Genomic DNA, 25,349 nt, shown 5'->3' with positions numbered 1-25,349 from the left:
GAAGGACCGAAAAGTTCAAAATAAGTATAGAAGAAATGAAGAAAAATGTCGATGCACCTAATCTGTGCCTAACTCTTACTAGTCCTTTTCATACCTGACTTTGTATTTATATATCAGAGCCATTGATTATTTTACTGCAAGAAATAGGTCGTATCTTCTTTACTCACACATCCGCCTTGAAACAAAACGCTTGTTTACGCGTTGTTAGCTTCAGATATTATAAGCATCCCCTTCCCCTTTTCCCTTCTTACCGAGCCGCGAGTCGTTAGGCGTTACAGGCAAAAACTGTAATACTCGCGAAGCGTCACCTTGAACAGGCGCAGCGAGTGCAACAGCCGATCCCGCCACGCTCGTTAGGATCGGACATTACGCCATTGTTGTTGAACTCCGGGTTCACATTTGATTCGCTCGATCGTTCGCCGCGAGACATACGCGTTGAGGAAGCGAGTGCCAGAAGAAAAGGCGAGACCCTTCAGTCACGGTTCTATGATCCACGAGACGCGTTAATCCTCGAATACTCACGCGATCAGGAATGTTTCCGAGTCGAGGATGAGTATGGATCCCGAGTTATTATATTCATAATGTCTACTTATCCGCTTTTCATCATCGCCCATTCACATTTACATTGTTATTCTTCTTCCATGCGCAGTATTTGTGTAATTTAATGATTGTAACTGATGTAGAATTAATGGAGTTTGAGTTAGAGATCGATAAAAAAAAAAATTGCGCTAAAAAAATTTGCTAGCTGAATAATGCAAGATTTAGACGTCCTAAAATAATAATGCTGTAATGGAGTTGTCAGACGTGTAATTAGTGAGATTCGAAACGAGCTTCTTGACGTTCACCTTTTAGCACCCATCACCGGTAAGAAGAGATTAAACTAATTGAATTTATTAAAGTTCGCTGAGAAAAAAAAGACAATCCAATCTAACGAGACGTCAGCTTCTAGCTTGATAAAGTATCCGTCGAACACCCTCCTTAGCATTCCATCTACGCCTTCCTGGGCGTTTGTAATAGAATAAATGAGCATATGTTCTAATCATTAGGGGAGTTATAGCTGATTAACAGCGGTGCTTCGCGATGCAATAAACTCGCCCTGCCCTGGAATGGGTCTAACTAATACGATTTATCGCGCATCGAATCCGTGTTTGAAATTACCGGGGAACATCCCTCGAACATATATCGTTGTCATCAACAACGCCGCGTTGTTGTTGCCAAGAGAGCTCGAGCAAGGAAACACGATGGATAATTGAATTTACAACGTCGCGTTTTGATTTTATCTGCGTCGCGTCGGCAGAGGTTTCTTAATTTGTGTAACATCTTTTGCATTGCGTGAATTAATTCGCGAAATGCGTCTTCGATTAATTCTGAAGTGGTCGCGCTGTTAAATAGCGCGTTACAAGATATTGATTTTTTGTAATCGTTTGAATATATAAAAACATTAGAAAGTGTACAATAAATTTATTTTAAAAACTTACATGTACAAATTTATTTGAAATTTTTAACGAAAATACCAGGAAGATCAGGAAATTGTCAGTGAATCTTGTACAAGATTTGAGAGTAGACACCCTGGATCGTTATGATCCAGAACGAGCCAATTATTTCCAGGATTCTGCGAGGATAACGTTTGCGAGTCTCGTCACGTGTACGTCTCGTCGAATGTCAAACCGAGGAGCGCGCCGTTTCAATTTAGAGAACAGGGAAAAGCTGTACGGAAAAGAGAAGATCGAGCCGATCGATTCGTCGGGAGAAGAATAGAAGAGACGCAGCGAGAACGCGAGAAATTAGCGATCGAAAGACCGGACGAACGATGGAGAAACGCCGCAAAATTAGTCCCGCAAGCGAACGCGTTCTTTTTTTTCTGCCTTTGAATATTTTTTCCCCTGTCAGACACTCTCAACGAGATATTGGACAAAATTTACGAGAGTCTGTCGCGTATTTTTCCCGGTAAACTCTTGTATACGTGTTTTTGTTACTCATCGCTACTTTATCCTCTTTTCACCCTCTCGACGATCCATATATGGATATACTGACACTATATCTCGGCAACGGGAGTTATTATTTATTTATTCGTGACATCGCGGAATATATTTTTATTCTGTTTCGTTGCAGCGTGCGTTTTCTGCACAAAATTATTGTGTTCGTTCTACTGGTTTCCAGCTGAGATTGACGTCGGCTGTCAATGGGAAAAGTGAGACGAGAATAGTTAACAATTTGAAATGAACACGAGACAGGATTGATAGGATAGTGATTGTCAGACGAATGTCTTCGTTAGTTGGACATTTTCTTTTTCATTCCCTTCAAGTTGCTTCAGTGCTACGATAAGTATGTACGGAAGAAGCAGGCGGAATTAACGATTCTAAGAGAGATGACAATATGATAGTTGCGATAATTGAATAAGGCATTTACTTAAGATTTCACCAATCGAGACGATTTATCAAATCAGAAATCAATATATCCAGAAATGAAAGATCCTTGAAATTAATAGTTAAATTAATAGTAGAGAAAGTGCAACTTGATCGAAGATACAAACAGCAAAATCGAACGAATTAGCTTCCGGAACGAGGAAAATTCTTTTGATAAATAATTATCGTGCCGTTCTTTAAACCGTAGCTGAATTCTCCAGGTTGTACCGTATGCTTCTTGAAGATACTCGGTGAATTAAGTCTCATCAGTCATCATTAGAAACAGTCATTACAACTTTCTTCGCAAGAAACAATTACACAGCTGATATCTCTCGCCGCGTGTCCACGAAGATTTATGAATACCGCCTGTGCTTACGTTCCCCTACTTTTCCCTTCATTACTCCCCGTAATGAAGGGAGAATGTGCTTGAAGAACAATCTTCTAGGAGACTTCCTCAACAATTGTAATATAAACACTGTGTCGGGATAAATAATTCGATAAACTTAATACTTGTCAACCAATAATTATCAGATGATTATTAAAAAGCTACCATTAAGAGATATCGATGCAAAAAAAATAGAGATAAACGTGAAGAAAAAGAGGATAAGAAGCAACTAACCATTTTGCACACAGGATATTTAGACGAGTTTATGCTACACTGATCGTTTTCATTATAACTGAAGTATATAAGCAAGCTCATTTCTAACCCTCGTTAAGAGCACTCGAATGAACTAGAAATTCATTGCGCGCTATACCGAGTCCGCTAATTAAATTACAACTTACTACATTACGTTCTATTACCGAGACACGCACAGAAATATAATTTACTTTTTTTTTCTAAGGCGAAAGTTTCTCGACATCGTAATAAATATATCGCGCTTGATATTCTTCGCGACGTGATTAAGGATTTACTTCACACGATATATCACCTTTCGAATTTTCCATAAAATTGTTCTCAGCCCCACGACTTGTGAATCATTTTAATTTCACTCTTTTATGACCTCTCGTTTACTCGTTTACAAACGAGCCGTAATTCTTCATCAAGTTTATTTCAATCTTTACGATGTCAATTTTTTGCGATCGTATAAATGCTAAAAATTTTCATAACTTATCAAAGTGCTATAAGAAAGAAATTTAGATTCTCTCTCGACGTTTCTTACATGTATCGGGAAAAAAAAACCGTTCACGCGCGAAGGAAAAATACCAAGAAGTAAAGTAAAGCGCGTCGGTGGCGAACGGAGGAGGAAGGAACGTAGGTATATACTTATTTACTGCCGCTTTCTACAGTGTCTTATTATTATAAGAGCGTCTTTATAAAACCATGCCCATCGTAGACGCGTGTCATCGCCCGGGAATCGATTAGGCGGATTTCGTGCGGAGAGGAGAAACAGTGGTCTGCGGTCTACCATGACAGGAGAGTTGCAACCAGCTGTGTCAGACGTGACGGAATTCAATGTGACGGCTGCGACTTAATGTTAAAGGCTCGAGAAAATCATCGGATCCCGCTGCTCTCGGTGGGGGAGGGAAGGGAGGATCGTCAAGTCTCGGGGGATAGTTAGCGGGTGAAATCGACGGAACCGTGAAATTCAAAACGACGGCGAGCGCGAAGCGAAATAATATATCCGAGATATCGCAGATAGCGAATAATTCATATAAATTAATTTTATATATATAAACACAATACTCTCTCTGTTATAGTATTATATAATATTTATATATACACTGAGAGATATTTCTCTTAGAATTTACCCTGAAAATCATGGTAATCGTGAGACAATATGGTATGGAAAGAATTTTAGGAGAATTTTTCTGATTAATATCTATCACAATAAAACATGTTTGATTAATTTTACTAAACCGCATAGTAAAATTAATCAAACATATTTTATATTTTATTGTGATAAATATTAATCAGAGAAATTCTCATAAAATTCTTTCTATATTGTCCCACGATTACCATGATTTTCAGAGTAAATTCTAAGAGAAAATTCTCTGTGTATAAATTTTTTTAAATAAATAATTTTTTAAACGCAAATATACCTAGATCAATTAGAACGTCTCTGTTGAATTCAATTAAACATCATTATTTTGTCATAAGAACTGAATAGGAGTTATTATTAAACAATTAAGCGACCGATGTGTAAGTGATTCGTTCAGCAGATGAGTATCTCGTGCGCGAGTTAATCCGCGAGCGGAAGGCGCCGTCAGAAATAAAGCAATCACACATATAGAAGATTGCGACTCCACCCGGTTACATTGATAACGTCTGATCGCGACGCTGCGCGCAATAATCACACGCATCGACGTAAATATTGCGGCCATTAAATTACACAACATTTGCGCATATACATATATATAAAACATGCACAGGGCAAAATACGGAGAAGCGAATTTTTGCGCGAGACGGCGCGCTAGAATCGCGCACTCGTCATTAATCAAACCGCGTAATTTGCAAGCCCATAATCCGCGGGGCGGTCATCGGAAAGACAGAGAGAAAGAGAGGGAGCGCAGAAACAGATAGCTAAACTTTTTTTCGCGTTTGTCAGCCGGCGGCAACCAGCCCGACAGGATATCTCGCGCAGGGAATCGGACATTACGAACGAGCGTTTCCTTTCGCGGAGAGGAGACGCATAAAGCCGACTTCGATGAGAAGCGGGAGAGCAAGCAGCCTCGCTGGGGCCTTCCGGGGCCTCCCGTGATAGAGCGTAACGAAGTTGTTGCGCATATTACTCGGAGAAGCGCTCTTTACATGCTGAATGCGACGTTTTACCGGAGTATTTGCCGCCGCTACTCTTCGTCTGCACACTCGTGTGTCAAAGCGCGTCGCAAACCGCGACGGAATCGCTGAATAACAGGGAAGCGCACCCGGGAGAGAGTTTGCTTTTGCCTCGTCGTAATATTACATAATGTCAGATGTCGCGAGGATACATCATCACACATACATGCGGAGTGTGCAAGGTGGATTATGGGAGAGTGGTCCCCGGACAGGTTTGCCTCGAGTCTTTTCTCTTTCTCTCTCTCCCGACGCTACGTAAATATTACGTTTCTCCTCTCGGAGAGAAGTCTCAGACGAGTCGAAGCGATATAGCCCATAGACATAGCAATAATTTTGAATAATGGCGATGGTGCATTAGAGAGGCTCTCTATCGTCTCTTCCGAGATCGATCTCGCGAAAATATCCTCACCGCGCGATTCCTCTCGCGATAATCCAACGCGCAATTTGCTACCAAGTAGATCACGAAACGTATCAGCGGCGAGTCATAAATCCTTACGCAAGCTCGCGTTATCGCGGTAGCATCTGAAAGTCGGAAGTCCCGCTGTCCGAGTCCTCGCAGGCCGCTGACAATAACTCTATTGAACGCTCTGGGGAAAAATGCGAAACCTCTATCCGGTGTAGCCAAGAGAATACAATCTAAGGACGCTCGCTAAAACTCCCGCATTCATCACTCGCGGCTGGCAACCCGGTGGTGGTGGTGGATATCTTTCTTTCTCCTTTGAATCGAACGGGTAGCGGCTCTTTCTCTCTCTCTAGTTTCGCATAAGCGACTTCCGGTACGCTACACGACGACGTTCTCGTCCTTTTGCTCAGCCGCCGCGACGACGAAGACGACCTCGGCGGTGGCGATAGTAGCGATCGCCATTTCGCACCGGCTGCCTTATAAGGTAGGAAGCTCGTCCGAGTCATTTTCATGCTCGGTTTATGCTACCTGCCTACCTTGCGCATAGCAACGCGATCGTCCGTATCTAAAATGTTGCTGCCGCCGCAACGACCCTCTTCTCGCGAGCGATAGAACCTGAAGCAGACCCTGAAGTCATCGCTACCGCGTGTCTTGGCCGCGGTATCTATAAATAGACCCGTTCCGACGGTAGACTGCGTGACCTTGGTGAGAAATCACTTTTAGACCATAGAGAAAAGCAAGTGTCGGCAAGGGGAGAAGAGAGGAGAGGAAGGAGGATAAGAACATCGCTCGTGAAAATGAGGCAGGAAGATGTGCCTTCATCTCGCGAATGAAGAAGAGAGGAATATACCAGAAGTGTGTAAGGCCACCGTTCTTATACGCGATAGCCTCTGTTATTACGTACTACGTATAATGAGATGCGTGTCACACGGGCTTTTCTCCGAACGGGAGCCTCGGGAGAGACCTGAACGTTAATAAGTGCCAACGAATCGCGCGGAATGTAATGCAATTATCATCTAGTTTGAACGAACAGCGACTTTAACCTTCGGTGAAGTTTATTTATATGTATATATTACGATCGAACGTATATACGGATAAACGTGACCGGACATAGTACAACGTCGGAGATAATAACGAAGTCTGAAATTGCCACGAAGGCAGATTTTATCGAGCTTTGAGGAGTTTCGATTGGAATTACGTGGCTCACGAGCGTTTACAGAGAGAAAGAGAGAGAACAATTCTAGCGGAAGAATAATCAATTATTTCCACTCAACTAGGTTCCCCTGAGATGGCGAACAATTTACATACGTCGATGCGAGCGAACGTACATCCATCTCTCAAACGTATACCATTGTGTATATGGAATCAATTTTTTTTTAATTTTTTTTCCAGTTATATTATCGCGGACACGTGAAGATGATGGGAAAATTGGTGAATGGGAAAGGGCGCGGTAACCGCGCGAAGTCATTTTCCAACCGGGATTGTTTATTCCCGTCATATACGGACGCAGTTATTTTCGTCATCGATGAAGTGAGGAGGACTATAAGTGCTTAGGACGTGCAATTTCTCGCGGCGTACAATAATTACGCCGATACACGATACGCGGCTACATTACTTTGCGGAGAAAGAGAGACGCGACGAGATAAGAGCGGATATGCTAAACGCGATGAGAATGCCGTATAGCGAAAGAGGAGAACTTGTTGAACGGTCGTCGGCCCCCTCGTGTCCGATGGATCGATCTTCGATGTTTATTGCGCGCAGCGAGGCGCTACGAAAGGACGTATAACGACAGAATGTGAGAACGAACGACGGGGACGGGGCGGAAGTCGTTGAGAAGATTAGCGCGCGAAATAATTGCAATGGACGTAGATAAGGGCGACGATTTCAAGTCTTTATCGTATCCGACGAGCATCGTGCGGCGGAGAGAATAACGAATCCTCAATAAAAAATTTAAAAAAAATAGAAAAGAGAGGCTAAAGCACCGATCCAAGAGAGAGAGAGGAGAAACATCGTCGAAACGAGAAATCATCTCGGGGGAGGATGATCGCAGGGAAAATAATGAGGGACCCTATTCTTCCGCGTCCTTCGCGGTCGCCACCTTCTCCTCCTTCTTGTAACCGACAAAAAGCTTCCTTTTCCCTTCAACAGAGCGTAATAACTAAGCGCCGACCTCTAAGCACCCCGAGTTCGCCGCAACCGGAGTAATCCACCTGGTCGGATCCAGAGGATCTCTTCCGAGGATGCGCTTATCGAGCACGATATTGCCGTGATTTGCGCGGTTGCTGTTTGATAAGTTTAGGCACGGTTGTCGGTAGCTTCCTCGCTCGCTCGCTTCGGTAAATTACGGTTTAATGAGTAATAACCGTAATTATCGGCGGATCTAATCTTTCGAGAAGGATTAAACATCGGCCCCTCTCTCTCTCGTCGGTTAGGAATCTCGCGGGCGCCCAGAAGAAGAGGTAGTTGCGAATATTTCTTCTGAATCTCTCTTCGCACCACCACGTTGTTGTCGGCCGAGTCGTTGTGCCAACATCATGCGCGCGCGCGAGTGAGTCCTTGACCGACCCTGAACCCAGAAGAGTGGAAAGCCGCCTGGTATCCCATTGGCTGCCGCACGCGAGAGAGTCGATGCCTCTCGAACGGATGAACTAAAATATAGTGATTACGTGCGCGGGGGCGGGTGTGGGAGGACGAGGCGGAGGAGGAAACTTATGCGAAGGAAACTAAGAAATCGTGATGAACGGCTAGGAACGCCGAGAGAGAGAGATCGGCGGGAATATCTAAATGGGTTGTTCCTTTTGCCGGCGGTTTTATTCGCGTCGGCCTTCTTCGTCGTTGCGTTTCCGTATGGACGGACCAAGAGGATTGATGATATAAGTCGCGAGAGAGTATACATAGATGCGATAATCTAATATCCAAGAGAAAATATACTCTGCCAATTTCAATGTATGTATTTTTTTAATTTTCAGTTTTTTTTAGTATTAACCTTTTCAATAATGTTAATATTTTATATATTAAGTTTTCATACATCTTGATACCATAAATTTCCAATTCTATAGTTGTCAGATTCTCAATGATACATACACACATTATGACTCCACATAACACAATTATGATATACCTATATTTTTTCATAATACGCGCAAAATTGAAACTTTCATTCGCGTCATAATATTTGGATTGAATGTGAAATTTAATTAAATTATTCCTTTATGTATACAACCATATCTCGTATAATTTTGATAATAGAAAAAGTATATATAATATTTATTAAAACATCCACCAAAATGACACAATATATTGACATTGTACAATATATATTCATAATATATAAATATAATTTATATTATGAATATTGTATCTTTTTGTGCAATACAAGATTGAAATTTTGATTCACCTAATAATATATTCTAGCTGCACAAAAATATAATTAAATTCAATGTCATAATTTTGATAATATACATAGAATTTCATAAAATTCCAAAAAACTTAACGTTAGTAGGTTATTATAGCTATTACTAGTTAAATATAAAGAGAAAGAATTTAAACGCGGAGGTATATTAATTCTCTTATTATAATTGGGTGATTTCAAAATGTTTCTTTATTCTTGTTTTATTTAGCTCAATTTTTTTATTTTATTGTCATATAGTGAATTAAATCCTATCCCGATGATTTTACTTTCTCTGTCTGCCGATCGTAGAAAATGATTTTCGATAACGTGTGTCTGATTGCAAAACCTGTTTAGTCACTTTCCATCTATCTCTGACATTATATCATTGACATTCAATCTCTGACATTCGATCATTGGAGCTTCTCATAAGAATTGTAACAATTATTTTCAACCTTCGAATCGATGAAATAAAAAATAAAAGTTTCTATTTTTTTCTAACACTTCGAATTTTTTTATAACACTTCAACAAATGTCTATCAAAAAATATTAGAATTCTAATTATTTATATGATAAATCGAAAGTAAAAAAATTATAATCAATTTTTCTAAAAAAAACATGAAATAGAATATTCTATATCTTTGAATCTCTATTTTCAACACTTGCGCATCAGAACTCTACTCATACTTAAAACTTTATTAGGAACTTAACAATTTTATTAGGAAGTTTAAAATTCTCCAAAGAAGAGTGAAGACTTTATCGAGCATATTAAAATTCTTAAAATTGCGATGATAAACTATACGGAGAACTAGCGAATATAAAACGCCATAATAAAACGGAATATAACGTAACCGTGAATTAAATACGAACGAACCCTCAGGATCATTACTCCCGTCTTATCGGTAACTCACACACTTCTTTCACCGGGAATTTCCCGTTGCGCAGGCCTCTTTCGTGTCTACGATTTCGCGTGATGTCCCCTGTTCTGTAACGGTATCGGGACACATCGAGCGAATTCAAACCGGCCGAGTGAGGCGTGTTCCGAAAACGCCGCGATAATCGCCCGTCGATAATCTCGTCCCAATTTTATAATCGCCTCAAAAGAAAGGGCGAAGAGAAGCGAGTCTCTCTCTCGCTTCGCAGATTCCGATCGCTCGTGCCATTTGTATTTGAAGAGAGAGACAAGTATTCCGTTTCCGGGCGCCTGAAATGACAGGCATAGCGCGATTCGCGGGGCGGAACGAATCGTCTTGACCAAACGACAAAAAAAAAACATTCGCCACGGTGCGATAGGAAGCGGCGCCGTCGTCGCGCTACTTCCGATTATTCGCGGCCTCCTCGCTCGCGGAAGAAAGCGGTAACCACTTTCAGACCACTCCTTCTCTGTCATGTACTCTGCTAGAAGAGGGAGGGAGAGAGATAGATGCGAACGCGCGTGAGAATTTACGGCAAGTTGATGTGGAACTTAACAGCGATCGATTGCTGTCAAAGTGCCAGAGTTACAGTCCATTCCTTCTATTATTTGTGCACCCAAAGTATGCGTTATTGCAACACACTTCCGGTCTTTTTTACATTTTTCTTCAATTCATTCTATTCAATTGCAGCAATAAGGTAGCTTTGTAGATCGACAGGATTTTGTGTCGCGCAGAAAATAAAGATCGTGTACTTACGTTACGCAGTAGTCTTGGAGTGGAGTGGTCGCGCGACGTTGACATTAGTGACCCACGTGTACAAATCTGTAAAATTAATATAAATTTATGGTCAATATATGCATTTAAATAAACAATATGCTTATATAATACATGTCTTTTAATTAATAAAAAATTTAATAAATGATTTAATAAGTATTGTAATTTGTCTTTTAAAAATGTATGTATATGCACGAGTATTTAATATTCTTCTCAGAATTGTATGGGAAATCTTTATGATTTATGATACGGAGAAAGATAAACAACTATCGATCACTAGTATTATGATATATACTTGATAAATACAATTCTATATATCTTAATTTTGAGATCGCGTAGAAAATCGCGGGTATTCCGCAAACTATGCAGCTGTCCTGCACATTATTAATCGGCTCGATTAATGCGTTGCGTTCAATAAGCGGCTAAATGCGACGAACAACATGATTGAACACGATCGTATGTATTCTTAGCTAATACATAGCATCGCAGCAATTTGCGGCTGTCGAATGATTTTCACTGACAGCGCAAACTATTAATATCGAAGATAGATAGCTATATACTCATAGGTATCGGGCCGTAATATACATTGAAGGATCTTTTTTTAAAGTTCTCGACCACTAATGTAGCAACGACGGATGGGAACTCGCTGGGTGGTCAATGTCCGGGCGCTCACGTCACACTAGTTGAAGGGGAATCGCGGAGATGAAGATGAAGCTGAAGACCGCATGCGGAAAAACAGGAGCGACGAAAAGAAAGAAAAAAAAAACCGCGCGCATCAGTTGTACGGTATCTCGATGGGAACCCAGCGGATATCGAGGCAAAGAAATACGGAGCGCTGGTTAATTTCTTTTTGTTTACAACATATTTGAGCAAAACGTACGAAGCTGCTGATGTCGCGTAAGGAAGACGCGGAAGAGTGCGGTTGCGAGAATAAGATCGAAACCGAAATACGATAATTCGGCGATAATGACGCAAGGATGTTCGCTCTTAAATCCCGTATATATAAGAAAAACTATATATAATAAATTATTTCTCGATCAAGAAGAGCAACTGACTTAACGGGGCGGAGAGAGGAGAGCAGCGAGAGAGAGAGAGAGAGAGAGAGAGAGAGAGAGAGAGAGAGAGAAGATGCAGAAGAAATAGAAGAACACGGAGGAGAAGTGACGGGTCGATGGTAGAAAGAGAAGAGGAATTCCTCCTCGCGATGGAATGAGGAAATTACGAGAAGGAGGAAGCGACAGCGAGTCTCGGATGTCACCGGCGCGGCGGCTGGTCCACGTCAGGCGTATCGCGAACGGGACGACACGCTTCGCGGATGTTGCGCGGTTAAATCTGAGAGAGACAGGGAGAGAGAGAAAGAACCATTCGCCGCGAAACCAACAGTGCATTCGCACTAGCACGCGTGTATTTAGATTAAGACCTACCGCCAGGTCTAGGGAGGTCGCCGACCTCCCGTAGCGCATCGGGAAGAGATGAATCCTGTCAGCGAGGAAAAAAATAAAATCGCGCGTCGAGGCAATTAAATCGTTGACGTTTCGCAATTTTTTTCTTTTTCTTTTTTTTTTTCCGTCAGTTGAGATTTGATCGCGGCGCGAACGTGAGAAGAAGCGAAATTGTGATTCAGCTATATAAAGAGATTGTATAAAGATAAGATACATATCAAATTCAATCGACGATCGGAGGAATTCATATATATAAAATAATTATCCGCAAAGAGAACCGTGCGATTTCATTATATAGTTTTTTTTATGTGAGGTCGTCTAAAGACATGTACAGATGAACGCACACATAGATTATCATCGGAGGCACGTTATCACGCACGACGTTCCGTTATGCGTTTCTCATCGAAGCTTTGAATTCTAATTCGTGCGAAGTTCACGACGCGCACACTTGAAAGATCATTTCCTATCAATTATGATAGTATTATCATAATCTGGCAATTAGCTTGGATATGCATTAGCAGACCGGAGCTCATTACATTGCTAATGTTACCCGTACGATCTTTGCGTTATGCAATCGTTCCTTTAATATACCGCATCGCTCTTTCCGCGAGACTCGTATAAACTCTGTTAGACTGTTAGAAGGTTCTACAGACGGGAGAAAAAAAAACTCGAAATATAGATGTCCTCTAAAGTTTCGATTTTAAGATATACATATATGGAAAGAGTGAAAAAAATTACATAAAATCTTGTAGGCTAATTTTTGAAAAGCATGTCCATATTTAGTTTAAAGAAATATTCTTATTTGATATTTCAAACACACACAAATTATTGTGTACACGGAGAGAATTTTCTCTTAGAATTTACCCTGAAAATTATAATCGTGGGACAATATATGGTATGGAAAGAATTTTAAAAATATGTTTGATTAATTTTACCATACTTTTAGTAAAATTAATCAAACATATTTTATATTTTACTGTGATAGATATTATTTTTTATTGTGATAAATATTAATCAGAAAATTCTCATAAAATTCTTTCCGTACCATAATCACCATGATTTTCAGGGTAAATTCTAAAAAAAATTCTCTCTGTGTACTCATCTCTGATTAAAATACTTGTGAATGTAGTTTGCTTCGTGCGCCGCGAAAAGCCATCGACGCTCGAGTGAATATAGCGGAGTCGAGTCAGACTTTTACTCGGGCATACATATCTCCCGGCGCCGGTCGAGAGGTCGAGGCTCGTTAAGTCGGCAATGTAATCTACGACATTACGACGTCTAATCGTCTCTAATGTGCCGCGTCGTCCTCAAATCCCCATCCGCGGCTGGAACACGGAAGGCGGAGTACATATATACCCCGAAGGAACTTTTCGAGAAGCCTCCGAAGATTGAAAACCCAGGACGCGGATAGCCCTCGCGACGCGAAAGCGGTTCGCGGAATTCCACACTCGGAGCAACGCGACTGTGGGAAACTGGAGATTGTCCGGAGAGGACGGGGGACTCTAAGATAGAAATAATATATATGCACAAGCACTGTCATTACGCACGCGACGACGTTCGGCCCATGACGATGATGACTGCTAATGGGTAAGCTATGTCGATCAATTGCACGGAAAATTCGAACGGGATGCAGGCGAGGTCGTTCACAGTCATAGTTGATGAATTCATCACTTGTTTGTTTTTTAATCAAGATAATATATAAGTTATAAACCCAGAAGAATTTTTTATTTAATTATAATATCTAATTTTATGTGTCATATATAGAGTTTGATATGAAATCGTATTTTATATAATTTTATTTGTATTTTTATATTATATTTTACATACTTATTCTTATTTTATATATTTATATTTTGTATTTTATTTATATTCAAATATATATTATTACATAACACATAAAAATTATTCTAAATTTTCTCGTGAATTATCGTTTAAATTAAATCAATTAAAGGGAACTTTAGACTGCGTATTCATTCATCGTTCAATAAGCAGCAAAATATATTATTGCGCACCATTTGCAGTGTAGATTGAGATGAAAATAGTACATTTTCAATTATAAATAAAGCCCCGAGTGCCCTATCGAATCATTAGTGGTTAGGTTTAAAGATTTGCTACCTGATGTTTTAGTGAAATATCGCGATAGCTCGACAACGATGAAACGGGAAAAGCAATTCCTCGTTAGAGGGAGCACGGTAAACAAGGACAAGTATCCGACTTGCAATTTCTCAAAGAACATCGGCTCCGAACGTGTTGACTTATTGCCATATACGACGAGGTCTCGTTGTCGAGACCGTAAGCGCTTTAATGCAGCGCAGTTACGATATACCGGGGCTCACAGTATATCATAACTGTACACTCTAATGGAGATACACGATTGTGGAGATTGGACACGGTTTTGCCAGACCCGGACGAGTTACCGACCTTCGCGCGATCATCTCACACCGCACGGAGAACAAAGAGCGTTTCGACGCGGGCCATTTAACAACGAAACAAGAGCTCGTTACAAACATCCGAAAAGTTCCGTTTTCCTATCGAAACAAAAAAAAATCTTTTTCCGATGCGGTACATAAAGCAAATTTTTACTTTCGACGAATAAACCGCAGAATTCAGATCTCTTGGTTGAGCGTTTCAAAAATTCTCGTCTCTCTGTTCTCTCGTCAACGATGAGTTATTTCAAAAAATATATACATCCTTGATATTAAATATTCAAATGTATTATTTTAAAAAAAATTAAATATATATTTTTAAAAATATATTTGAATATTGAAACTATATGTATATATACATTATTATACAATATATATCCGGATTATAAGGCTTCGGAAAAAAATACCATGCATTCACGAATGACGTATGTACACTGGATGTTTCAATATTCAAATGTATTCTTAAAAATCACTAGTTTCTCGAGAATAAATTACTCAACGACAGAAAATCTTCATAACTATTGAATCAGTTGAAATTATGATGTAATTAAAATACTATGCAGGCGGAAAATGTGCCGGAATAAGTCCGACATTTTTCTCAAACAACTTTTCTGCAATAAAAGATAGAATCTATGTGGTTTTTCTTGTCCATTCATAAAAAGTTTTATCATCCTACAAGTTATTACAGAAAAAAAAAGCGGTTGTGCTCGTGAACAGGATGGCGAACCGGGAATCGTCAAAGCGCGAGAAGTCGCACGGTCTTGTCGGCTACCGACACGCAGAAGCCCACTCCCGGGCCGTTCAAGGTCGTCCAAGGTCGTTCCCGAGAGACGCAAGGTCCTTAGACTCGAGAAACTTGGCTCGTAACGAACTGGTCCCTCTTCGCCGCGATCTTCGAAAAGAAAAGAAGCCGAGCGGATGTGTTGCAGGAAACGCGAAGGTTCTCTCTCTGCATTATTACTTTCCTTTATATTCCCCTCCTCTACCCCGGGCTGCACAGTTGCATCCTGTGCAATTTCTTTCAGCCTTCTGAACACCCGTTTAGTCGTTTCCTTTTTATCCCGCCGACAGATATAAGCGCACGACGAAGTAAACGACGAGTAAAATCGAGGGATTGGTCTCAATCTGTTTCTTTGTCGTTCCCGCCCTGTCATTTATTTTTCTTCGGTTCCCTTCAAACTCGTTTTTCACGCGATTCCCTTCGTTTCCAAGAGAGTCCCCCCCTTGTCCACTATACACTTGCTCTTTGAAAGATTCGGATTTTATACAGAAGCCTACGCGAATCAGACGAGACTTGATAATTTTATCGTACTTTTTCTTATGTCGTAAAACGTTGCCAATTATAAAAAGAGACGATAAAATTCACTATATTATTCTATTTTAAAGTTCTAGCTAGTGAAATTCTAGTTCAGTTGATTGACAGCGTAAATTTATATCTACAGATATTTACTAAAGATTTTCTCGTCAAATTATGTCAGTTTTAATAATGTTATTGCAAATTTTTCAGTGAATAAACTTTTTTATAAACGGATAATAATTGAAGTTAATAAAACCTTAGTATATCTATTAAAAATTTAAAACATAATAAAAATTTAATAAAATAAAAAATAAATAAAAAATAAAAAAATAAAACAGATTTAAAAATTAATAAGCATGTAGAATAACATAATATTACTCAAAAGATAATCGCTGCATATGTAATCCATCAAAGAAATTGACAGATAAAAAACACTTTAGTACTCGAAGAACGCGATGATGTAAGCCGATTTAACATATAATATAAACGAGCAATGAATGCATAAATCACGGGGTTTCTGACAAGTAAACCGACCAACAATAAGAGAACTATAACAATAAGTTAATATCAACTTTGGTAAAGTGCACGCAGCGCTCACTTAATTGTTGAAAAATAGAGTTATTATATGTCAGTTTATAAAATCTAAGCCGGGGCGGCTTTTCAATGCTTCATCATTCATTGAAAATGAACAGACACGATTATCCATAATCTCAACGATAATTTGAACGCATTGCGATCTACGTTATAATTATTCACGTGCAATTTCGCGTGCCAATTATAATCGCACGAGTGTGCACGGGCATTTTTCTTCTCCTTTTTCTTTTCTTCAATCTCCCCGTCGTCTCCCTTTCTTGTATCTGCTACGTGCTCTGCCCCGGCTTTTTTCCCCGCCGCTTCTCTCTCGACCGCGGTTCTTCTCGATATCTCTCTCTCTCTTCTCGCGGCCTGCTGATAATATAAAACGACCGATATCTATCTCTCTTTCTCTCCCCCGATGTATTATCCCTGCGGTACGATTCACGCACGAGCGGGCACCGTAAGGGGGCACCCGGGAAAGGAGGAGGATCTGCTCGGGATGGAATCTGGTCGAGCGTGTGTCACGGCCGACACAGTGCATCGGTTTGCGGGGGGGGTTTGAGGAGAAGGGAGAGAAGAGAAAGAGAAGAAGGTGGTGTCCGCGCGCGAGAAAATCATTTCGAATTACATAGCGGCGAGGCGATTCCACCTCCGACTACGTGGAAGATCGTTCTGTTTGATTCGTTCGTTCGTTCTTCTTGTGAGGAGACTCGTCTTCGTCTTACGAGGACCACGCGCGGAGCATCGAGTCTCCCCTGGGCGCAGAACGACCGCGTTCGCGGTCCGCGATCTCGCGGAGAGAGCGAGATTAGGGTAATGAAGTCGCGTTTACTCCTCGGAAATTACCAGAGTATATATGTAGCTCGCATGCTGCTGTTTTTTTTTTTTTTTATTCTTCGCACTCTGTTTCCCCTCGACACGTACGATTGTCTGAGAACGATATACGACTCTGCGAGTGGCGCGACTTTATCGCGATGGTTCATCGTCGTAGGTGTCGTGTGAAATTGCCGCGAAGATCCGCTTCGAAGTTTCGCGGTTCGAGGATTTCTGAGAAAGGGTAATTAGCGCATCGTAAATTCATGTACGCCTTCAATCAAAAATGTATAAAAAAACTTTTCCAAGAAAATTTCACACATAAATATATATATATATATATATATATATATATATATATAATATATAGATTTTCTTCGTATAAATTTTCCTAAAGAAATCTTTTCTATATTTTTAATATATATTTTTTTTATATTATTATATATATAATTAATAAATAAAATAAATAATTTTCACATGTATCAAAAATGTATAGGAAAAAGATTTTCTCATAAAATATATATTAAAAAATATATATTATATACCCTATATATAGGAGGGATGTTACATTCACTGTAAAATTATATATATCATTTCACAGAATGTAGCACCCTATTACGCGAACAAGGTATGCCTCAAGAAGAAGTACGAATCGATCATAGACGCGGTCGGACGTAAGCAGCCGAAACGGATGATCCCGAGATAGGATGGGGATGCGTGTTCGTTCTTGCGGTAGGCTTGATCGATGAGCCCTAGCTTTTCCTCGCTATAAAGCACCATCTCGAAAACGACATTTCCTCGCGTAATCGTCCGCGACGTTGCTTCCTGCGAGCAACATAGTAAATCTCCTCGCTTCCTCGTATAAATTATACCGGGAGAAGGAGGGGAGGGTGGGAACCCACCGGGTGTAATATCATGACATTTTACAGTAATCTCGTATGCTTCGCTAAAGAAGAGTTCCGTAATATCATCGATTTACATCGACTCCGGAAACGTTACAACGCGCAACAACGTTAATTACGCTACGTCACGAGCATCTGGGATTGCGAAACTATATGATACTTTATTGGCACACACGGGCCCGTACTGATAAATTAAAGATACACTCGCCTTGTTTCTTATGCATTAACTGCTCGCATGGAACACACTTTGTATATATACCGAAGCAAGAATATGTATATAAAATTAATATCTGCGCGAATGACTCTCTCTCTCTCTCTCCGAGCCATTAAAAGCATTAAGATGCAGATCCGATGTAAGAAGTTAATCCGATGTAATCGCACGATGATCTAATTATACGATGCAATTTAATACACAGTCCATAACTTATCTTCTTCTCTCTCTCTCTTTTTCCCTCACGCGTTTTCTCCTCTCAACCAGGCGTGTCCCGAGACTTTTAATACATATATCGAAAAAGACTTGCACTGTCGCTCGAATAAATGATGATTGCGTCAATTAACTGGCGGGTCGCGTCGCATTATCTCTGCGTCCGACGTGCGAGAAGAATAATTCTCATTTAAATGAGAGGGGTATAATACGAGAGGAGAGAAAGAAAACGGTACCGTGCTGTGCTCGGGTGTCGTGCGAGTGTTTACCAGCTCAAAAAGTCGTTTCGCCATCCGGTTCACTCGCACACGCTCGTCGCTCGTTGGCTTCCGCTCGTCTTCCTGTTTGTTGCCAACTTTCCGTGTCATTCCTCCATCGCCGATTTGCACTTGTGTCGCTTCCGCGTACTCGTCCCCCGTTACAACGACGTCAATAATATTCAGGCACGTCGCATCCTGCGGTGGTCGTTTTTACCGTTCGCAGAAAAAAAATAGCCGGACAATATTAAGATGTAACTCGAATCTCTCTCTTTCTTTCTCTCCTTATCAGAGCTCGGTTAAAATTAAACTCTTATGATAAACACATATTTACATCCTCTCTCCAATCATCGTCTGTAATTTTCTACAATTTGCTCGAAAGATGCCTTCAACTTTGCGTCGATACCGAGGAGTAAATTATAATCAACCGGTAATAAATACATCTCGCCGTGTTATCCGGATGTTAAACATCACGTGAATCATAGTTACGTCATTGAGAGTTCATAACTCGTCATTCGCGCGACCATTTCTCTTCATTCTCTTACCAGGGTGTCAAATTTTGTAAAAACATTCCCTAAGAATTCTCTGACCTTTTAAGTATTTTTTATTTAAAATTCGTTTAAATTTTCCTTCCCCCTGGAACGTTTTAAGGACTAATTTATTTCATTATAAAAAAAAATTAAACAACTTTCTATGAAATTTACATAAGACCTTGATACTAAAAAGAGATCGTCAATAAAATCACACGAGAGTTTAATATTGAATAAAAACTTAGATATTGCAGACACGTTAGATATATGTTTCTTATTAATTAAATACAGGGTCTTAAAAAAACTAGTCTTAAATCTTTTAAAAACTAAACACAGTCAATTTAATAATAAATGCATTTTTTATTCTAGAAAGCAAAATAATAGCTAAATAACATATACGATTGCTAACTAATCGACCGCTTGCAATATATAAGAGTAAAATTATCAAAGATATAAATTTTTGAAAAAATTCTCCTAGTCTCAATAAAATTCCATGAGAATTCCCGGATTTTTCAAAATAAAAGAAAATGATAATCCCCGATTTTTTCAAGGAGTAGACACCCTGCTTACGTTATTTCTCTCTTTTTTTTCTCCTGCTTCTCGCCACCTCCCGTTGTCGTCATCGTCGTGCATCCAGATCGAGTTAAATTGGCATGAAGCGTGACCAGTGTCCACTCTCGTCTTCCTCTTCTCCCTCATTTATCTCCCTGTTTTTCTCCGCGTGTATACGCGTATCTCTTTCTTCTTCCCTCTCTCTTTCTGTTTCTCTTGCACGATTCACCTTCTCGTCGCTCCTCGCCGCGCTTCTGCGCAGCGACTCGGCGGAGCAGTAGCTTCCGTATCGTGCTTTAATTACAATGGCGATCCCGTTTTTTGCAGTACTTTTATTAATTGAGGGAACACGGGCGGCCCCGCGCGTGCGTACCGCTCGATTCGCACACGCGCGCTCGTGGACACAGAGTGTATACACTTATATGTATGTATATAAAACGTGTGTTCATATACGTATATGTATATCGCAGAGTCACGTGTCCCATCGCGTAACAAAAGATTATTACGGTACTTGATTCGTCCTGGTCGCACGCGTCGCGGGTCCTCGCGCACCGACGACAATCAAATTTTCAGTATAATGGCGCAATTATTCACCGACGATGCCGTCCGCCCAAGATGATCAAGATGAACTCGAGATCTTCGCCGGATCTGGATCTTAATTATCGCTCCGCGAAAACGGTAATGCCTCGGCATTACGAACGGAGCGAAGGAACGTTCGTCTAAGGAGAGAATTCCCCTCCTATCGAGAAAAATTCTATTCTCTATTATTATTTAAAATTGTGCAGTACGTATATAACGACGAAAGTCGCACACATCATAATTATTTATAATTAAGGAAAATACCCATTATTAAATTTTATCCGTTAAACAGTTTTTTATACACGAAATTATATATTTAAAAAATCTCGAATATTACAGAGATAAAATATATCGTTTCATCGAATTTTCTTAAATACGACTACCTACAATGGCTCTTGTTTTTCTTTTCTCTCTTAATATTGAACCCAAGGGTATCCATGTTTAATAAGAGCTGGAATAATACATTTACCCCTCGTAATACGTCCGACAGCCCGGAACGGATTATTGTCGGAAAGATGAGAAGAAATTTACAACTTTCGCACGGAAAGCTTCCGCGCATGCTCGCTTTTTACTGGCAAATTATTCGATTGTTTCTTAATTTTAACGACGTAAATAATTGCTTTATGCTCGCACGCCCCCCTCCTCCTCTCAACCCTTTCTCGTGTGTCTTAGATCGCGAGATCATCGCCGGTTAACGAAGTACGATCTTGCAAATAGGGTGCTATGCAAATGATACTCCTACCGTTCTACGCGGATTATGGCGGATGAATGCCGTCAAAACCAGCCACTTCCGTTCTCGTTGATGTAACTTCATTAACATAAAAATAATGAAGAAAATAGGTGTAAATAAAAACGTACAAATAAGACCCTAGCACGTTAGCGCGATAAGATATATATACGCAGGATGTTTTGCTAACAACAGATACCATCTGTCTATTAAGACTAAATATTAGTAATATCGTAAAGTTTCATATCTTACTTAATTTAGGTATCCTACGTGAATATTATATTGCATTTTAAAATACTATTTCATAATTAAGATTAGATTAAAAATAATTAATAATATTAATAATATAATTAATATTGAAAATATTATTTCTCGAAAATTCGTAAGATTTATAATATTCTTTATGTCGCGAGTTTTACCGGAACAAACTTCAAAGAGAGAGGATGTGTGTGTTTTTTGACTCACGCTAATGAAATAACGGAAAGGTATAAATGGAGGAAAGAGTCAGCCTAAAAGTATTCCAAGGCATCTGATGAGAATACCGCTAGAACGCTAAGCCATATAAGATATTTGAGAAGAGTAAGAACGGAACTCTGACTTCGGTGACAGATAACCTGATTTCTCGATGATGTTCGATGCTCCTCTCGTTCGATTCATCCGAGCTATTCTCCCTTTGTATGATGTGGCAATTGTTATGTTTAAATATTATCTTAAAACGCATCAGTGACGAGACCGTTATTACAACACTATTCAATTCAGAAAACAAACAAGCTTCACGTTATCGTAGTGTCATGTATATAAAAATATATGCTCGATGATTAAGAAATATGTTTTTATCCCGAGTTCCTCGCTTCGAATGATTAATTACGAAATGACGATGATCCTATTGAGCAATTTTATAATTAATCGTAATCAATTTATTCGGCTAAGATTACACTCGTATCACGTTTCACTTACACGCGAAAAGCGAATTGTGCAATTAAAATTAATCATCCTCCGCAGGACGTGACGATTACTATAATTTCGTTCATCTGATTTACATGGCTCGTAAAAACTCATCGAAATATCTTCACGCCGGTGTCTCAATTAATCGCTGGACCAGTGATTATCCTCCCCTCCTTTTCTCCCTCCCACGTTCCACGGGTCTGTCGATCAAAAATTCCGAGGGGGCAGAAGTCAATTGTCCCGAGAGATGGCTTTCAGAAGTTTCCTCGCGACTGACGTTTCCGTCGTATTCGATAATTGCTGTCACCTCGCATTCGCATCGCGCGGCTATTTCTGACAAACACGGCAAAGTACGCACGTGACAGGTCTCGCCAAAGGCGGGAAAACGCCAAGACCGACATTCGCATGAAAAAATTCAGAGAATTTTCCTCTTCGGTGACGTGTGTACTCTCTTACGCGAGTGCGTTCCTTCGATAACGGGAACGGGTTCGCGAAGATAGTTTTTTCTTTTTTCAATTTAAGTAATTTCCATAACTAGAATTTTATAAATGCATATACAATATTAATTTTTAGAGACACGCACACGCAAGGTGTGCACCTGCATTTTTTATCCCGGATAATTGCTCTCTCGCGAGAAGAACTATAATTATTATCATCCGAGGAGTTATCAAGTCTCTTTTCATTTTGCATTTGACGCAGACTGGACGCCGTTTAGACAGGAATTTCTCTCTACGGACTCTTTGCACACAGTTAGAAATCTTTATCGAATCATTCAAGCATCATCGCACGGGAAAACTGCAGAGTCCTCGTTAGACTTGAGCGATCCTGTCGTTATGAAAGAAAAAGGCGTACACGTTGCCGCCAATCTACAAAATAATCGTCAGGCAATATATAACATTACTCTTTCGACAACATTTCATTTTTATTCGTTTAACGCTTAAACTCTTATATATGCATATCTATAAATATGCTGAATAAAAGTACAGTTACGCGTCGAGAAAAATAAAGTCGCTGCAGTAAATGGAGTTGTAGGCTACGACTTTATTACAGTTCACCGTGATGTGTATGAATACGGATAAAATTACCTCTGCATATATACTGGGTCTCTGATGTCAAATCAAATAGTATTCGTTAGAAACGAGCCGTGTACCGTTAGAACCGCTTCAGCTAACATAGCCCTCGGCGTTTCCTTCATAATGCAACGAGGGAGAAAAATATATTTTCTTTTTTAAATCGCGGAAAAGTTTCTCCCCGAATTGTTCGCGAAAAGTTCCGTGAAAATGTAAAGAAATCTTCGCAGTTTAAGCAAAACACCGACGCAAAATGGTATACGGCTTACATACTTATTACCAGGCTTACTCGTCTCTCTAATTGCGTTGGCTATTTTCTTCACTTGATTCGCTCTTGAGATAAAATGGAATCTTTCGCATTTCCGCGAAATGGCCCCGAGCGGTCTCTCTTAAAACACCGCGCGTTCGCGATCAAAATATCTCGAAATTATCCCGGAAAGAGGGGGGAGAGAGAAAAGGGAGATGTACCCTTATTGCACCTGGCACTTGGGGAGTCTAAATCGACGCGGATGCCGGCCGACATGGAGGGCGGCCGTATAAAGTCGGATTAATCTCCGGCAATTTATGAGGCATTATCCCACCGACCTTCCGGTACGCGGGACGGCTATTAAGGTAGATGAATGTACACCGCCGAGAGGAGAGAGGGAGAAAAATCGAGGGGGGAGAGAAGGAGAAGACGAGAAAGAAACAGGACGCGCATGCATATGCGCTCGCGCGCGCTCCTGAGACGCGCTTGCATTGCGGTTGCGTGTCGCTCGTACCTCATTCAATCGTGTGGATAATGTTACGACAGGACGCGCGACGCGGATATGCAATCTGAAAGAAATGCGCCCGGCTACGCGTATTAACTCCAGACACGCAGGGTAAGCGCGCGACTGCAAGTGTTTCTCGGTTGACGGAACGAGACATGACGTTTGTAAATAAAGAGGGATGTCAGATTCGCAAATAAAGAGACTTTCTTTGTCTGCACCTCTCTTTCTCTCTATTTAAAAGTTGTATAAATAAATATAAATCATTATATCATTATATTATTTATTATTTATATACTATTTATTATTATATATCATTTATATATTATTATATATATTTTATTATTATTATATTGTATATATGTATTATATACAAACATATTATATAATATGTAAATAAAGAAAGAGAGATACAGGGAAAGAAAGTCCGTGACTTTCGCAAAATCACGTTATACGTTTTTACCATTAGACGCCATGGATTGAATTAACATCAGAGAGCGCATAAGAGAGTTCGCGGAATTGTTGAATTCGAAAGACAATGCAATAAAACAATTCTCGGAGGAAGTCCTGAAAAAAAAGAGAACATTTTGTTCGCGCGAATCTTCCACCGTTGTTGGCGTGATTAAATTTGCACACAAGGACATTATCGCGCCTATTGTCTCGTTGCAGAGAGCGTGTCGCTTTATTGGCCTGCGCGAATTAATTACCGAGGCGTGTAAACCGGCAATTGGACGCAAATGTAAGTCGCATTTCAAATTGTCCTTCACGCGGATAAACGCGGATACGTTGTCCTGTGTTGCTAAAAAATCATACGTTATTTTCATCGCGATATCAACATCCTAATCAATCGGCCACAATTTTGCAGCCGAATGATAACAACTTCTCGCTTGCTTTGCATATATTCAACGTCAAAGATTAGCCAACTGAAATTTATGTAGGATGGTAATAACATCATCTTCCGTGCAATTAGTCGTACACTGTATTTAAATCGTCGAGGAAACCTTATTATACCGATCGCACAATGAAAGGACCGCGGGATGAGATTCGCCCGATAACCAGAAAGAGAGAAGTCGTTATTATTACAGTTTTTTTTTCGTGTAAGGCCGCGAAAAAAAAAAGAAAAATGGTCGCGGGCAAATTCTCACGCGAGAAGAAAAAAATGAGCCCGCATGATTTACGCGATTACGTGGATTATAAATATTTTACGTAGCGTACACTCGTCCGTTATACGCTGCCATTGCATTGCTGTACAGTTACGTATCGTGCAACCGCATGTAGCGTTGTGTTTACTGTCAATAGGAGAGCCAAGAGATCCTGATGAGACGCGTCGTTTAAAAGGCGGACATTGTACGTGACACTGTAAAACTCGAATTGTTTACATGCTTGCCATTGCATACCAC

General features: G+C 40.2%; 1 protein-coding gene across 2 annotated transcripts in view; it reads right to left on the bottom strand.

Moving 5' to 3' along the window:
* Tyn (trynity) overlaps window positions 1–25,349 on the bottom strand; it is a 94,697-nt gene that overhangs the window by 47,411 nt on the left and 21,937 nt on the right. For both annotated transcript variants that reach the window (XM_083043221.1, XM_083043222.1), the window contains exon 2: window positions 10,643–10,708. In XM_083043221.1, the coding sequence (XP_082899347.1) occupies window positions 10,643–10,708 (66 nt within the window). The remainder of the gene's footprint in view (window positions 1–10,642; window positions 10,709–25,349) is intronic.

Source organism: Prenolepis imparis, unplaced genomic scaffold (genome assembly GCF_030444845.1).
Source record: "Prenolepis imparis isolate NDT839.2.m4 unplaced genomic scaffold, iyPreImpa1.0 SCAF_7, whole genome shotgun sequence".
NCBI lineage: Eukaryota > Metazoa > Arthropoda > Insecta > Hymenoptera > Formicidae > Prenolepis > Prenolepis imparis.
The sequence above is the reverse complement of the archived record's forward strand: the minus strand, read 5'-3'. Positions and strand labels throughout refer to the sequence as shown.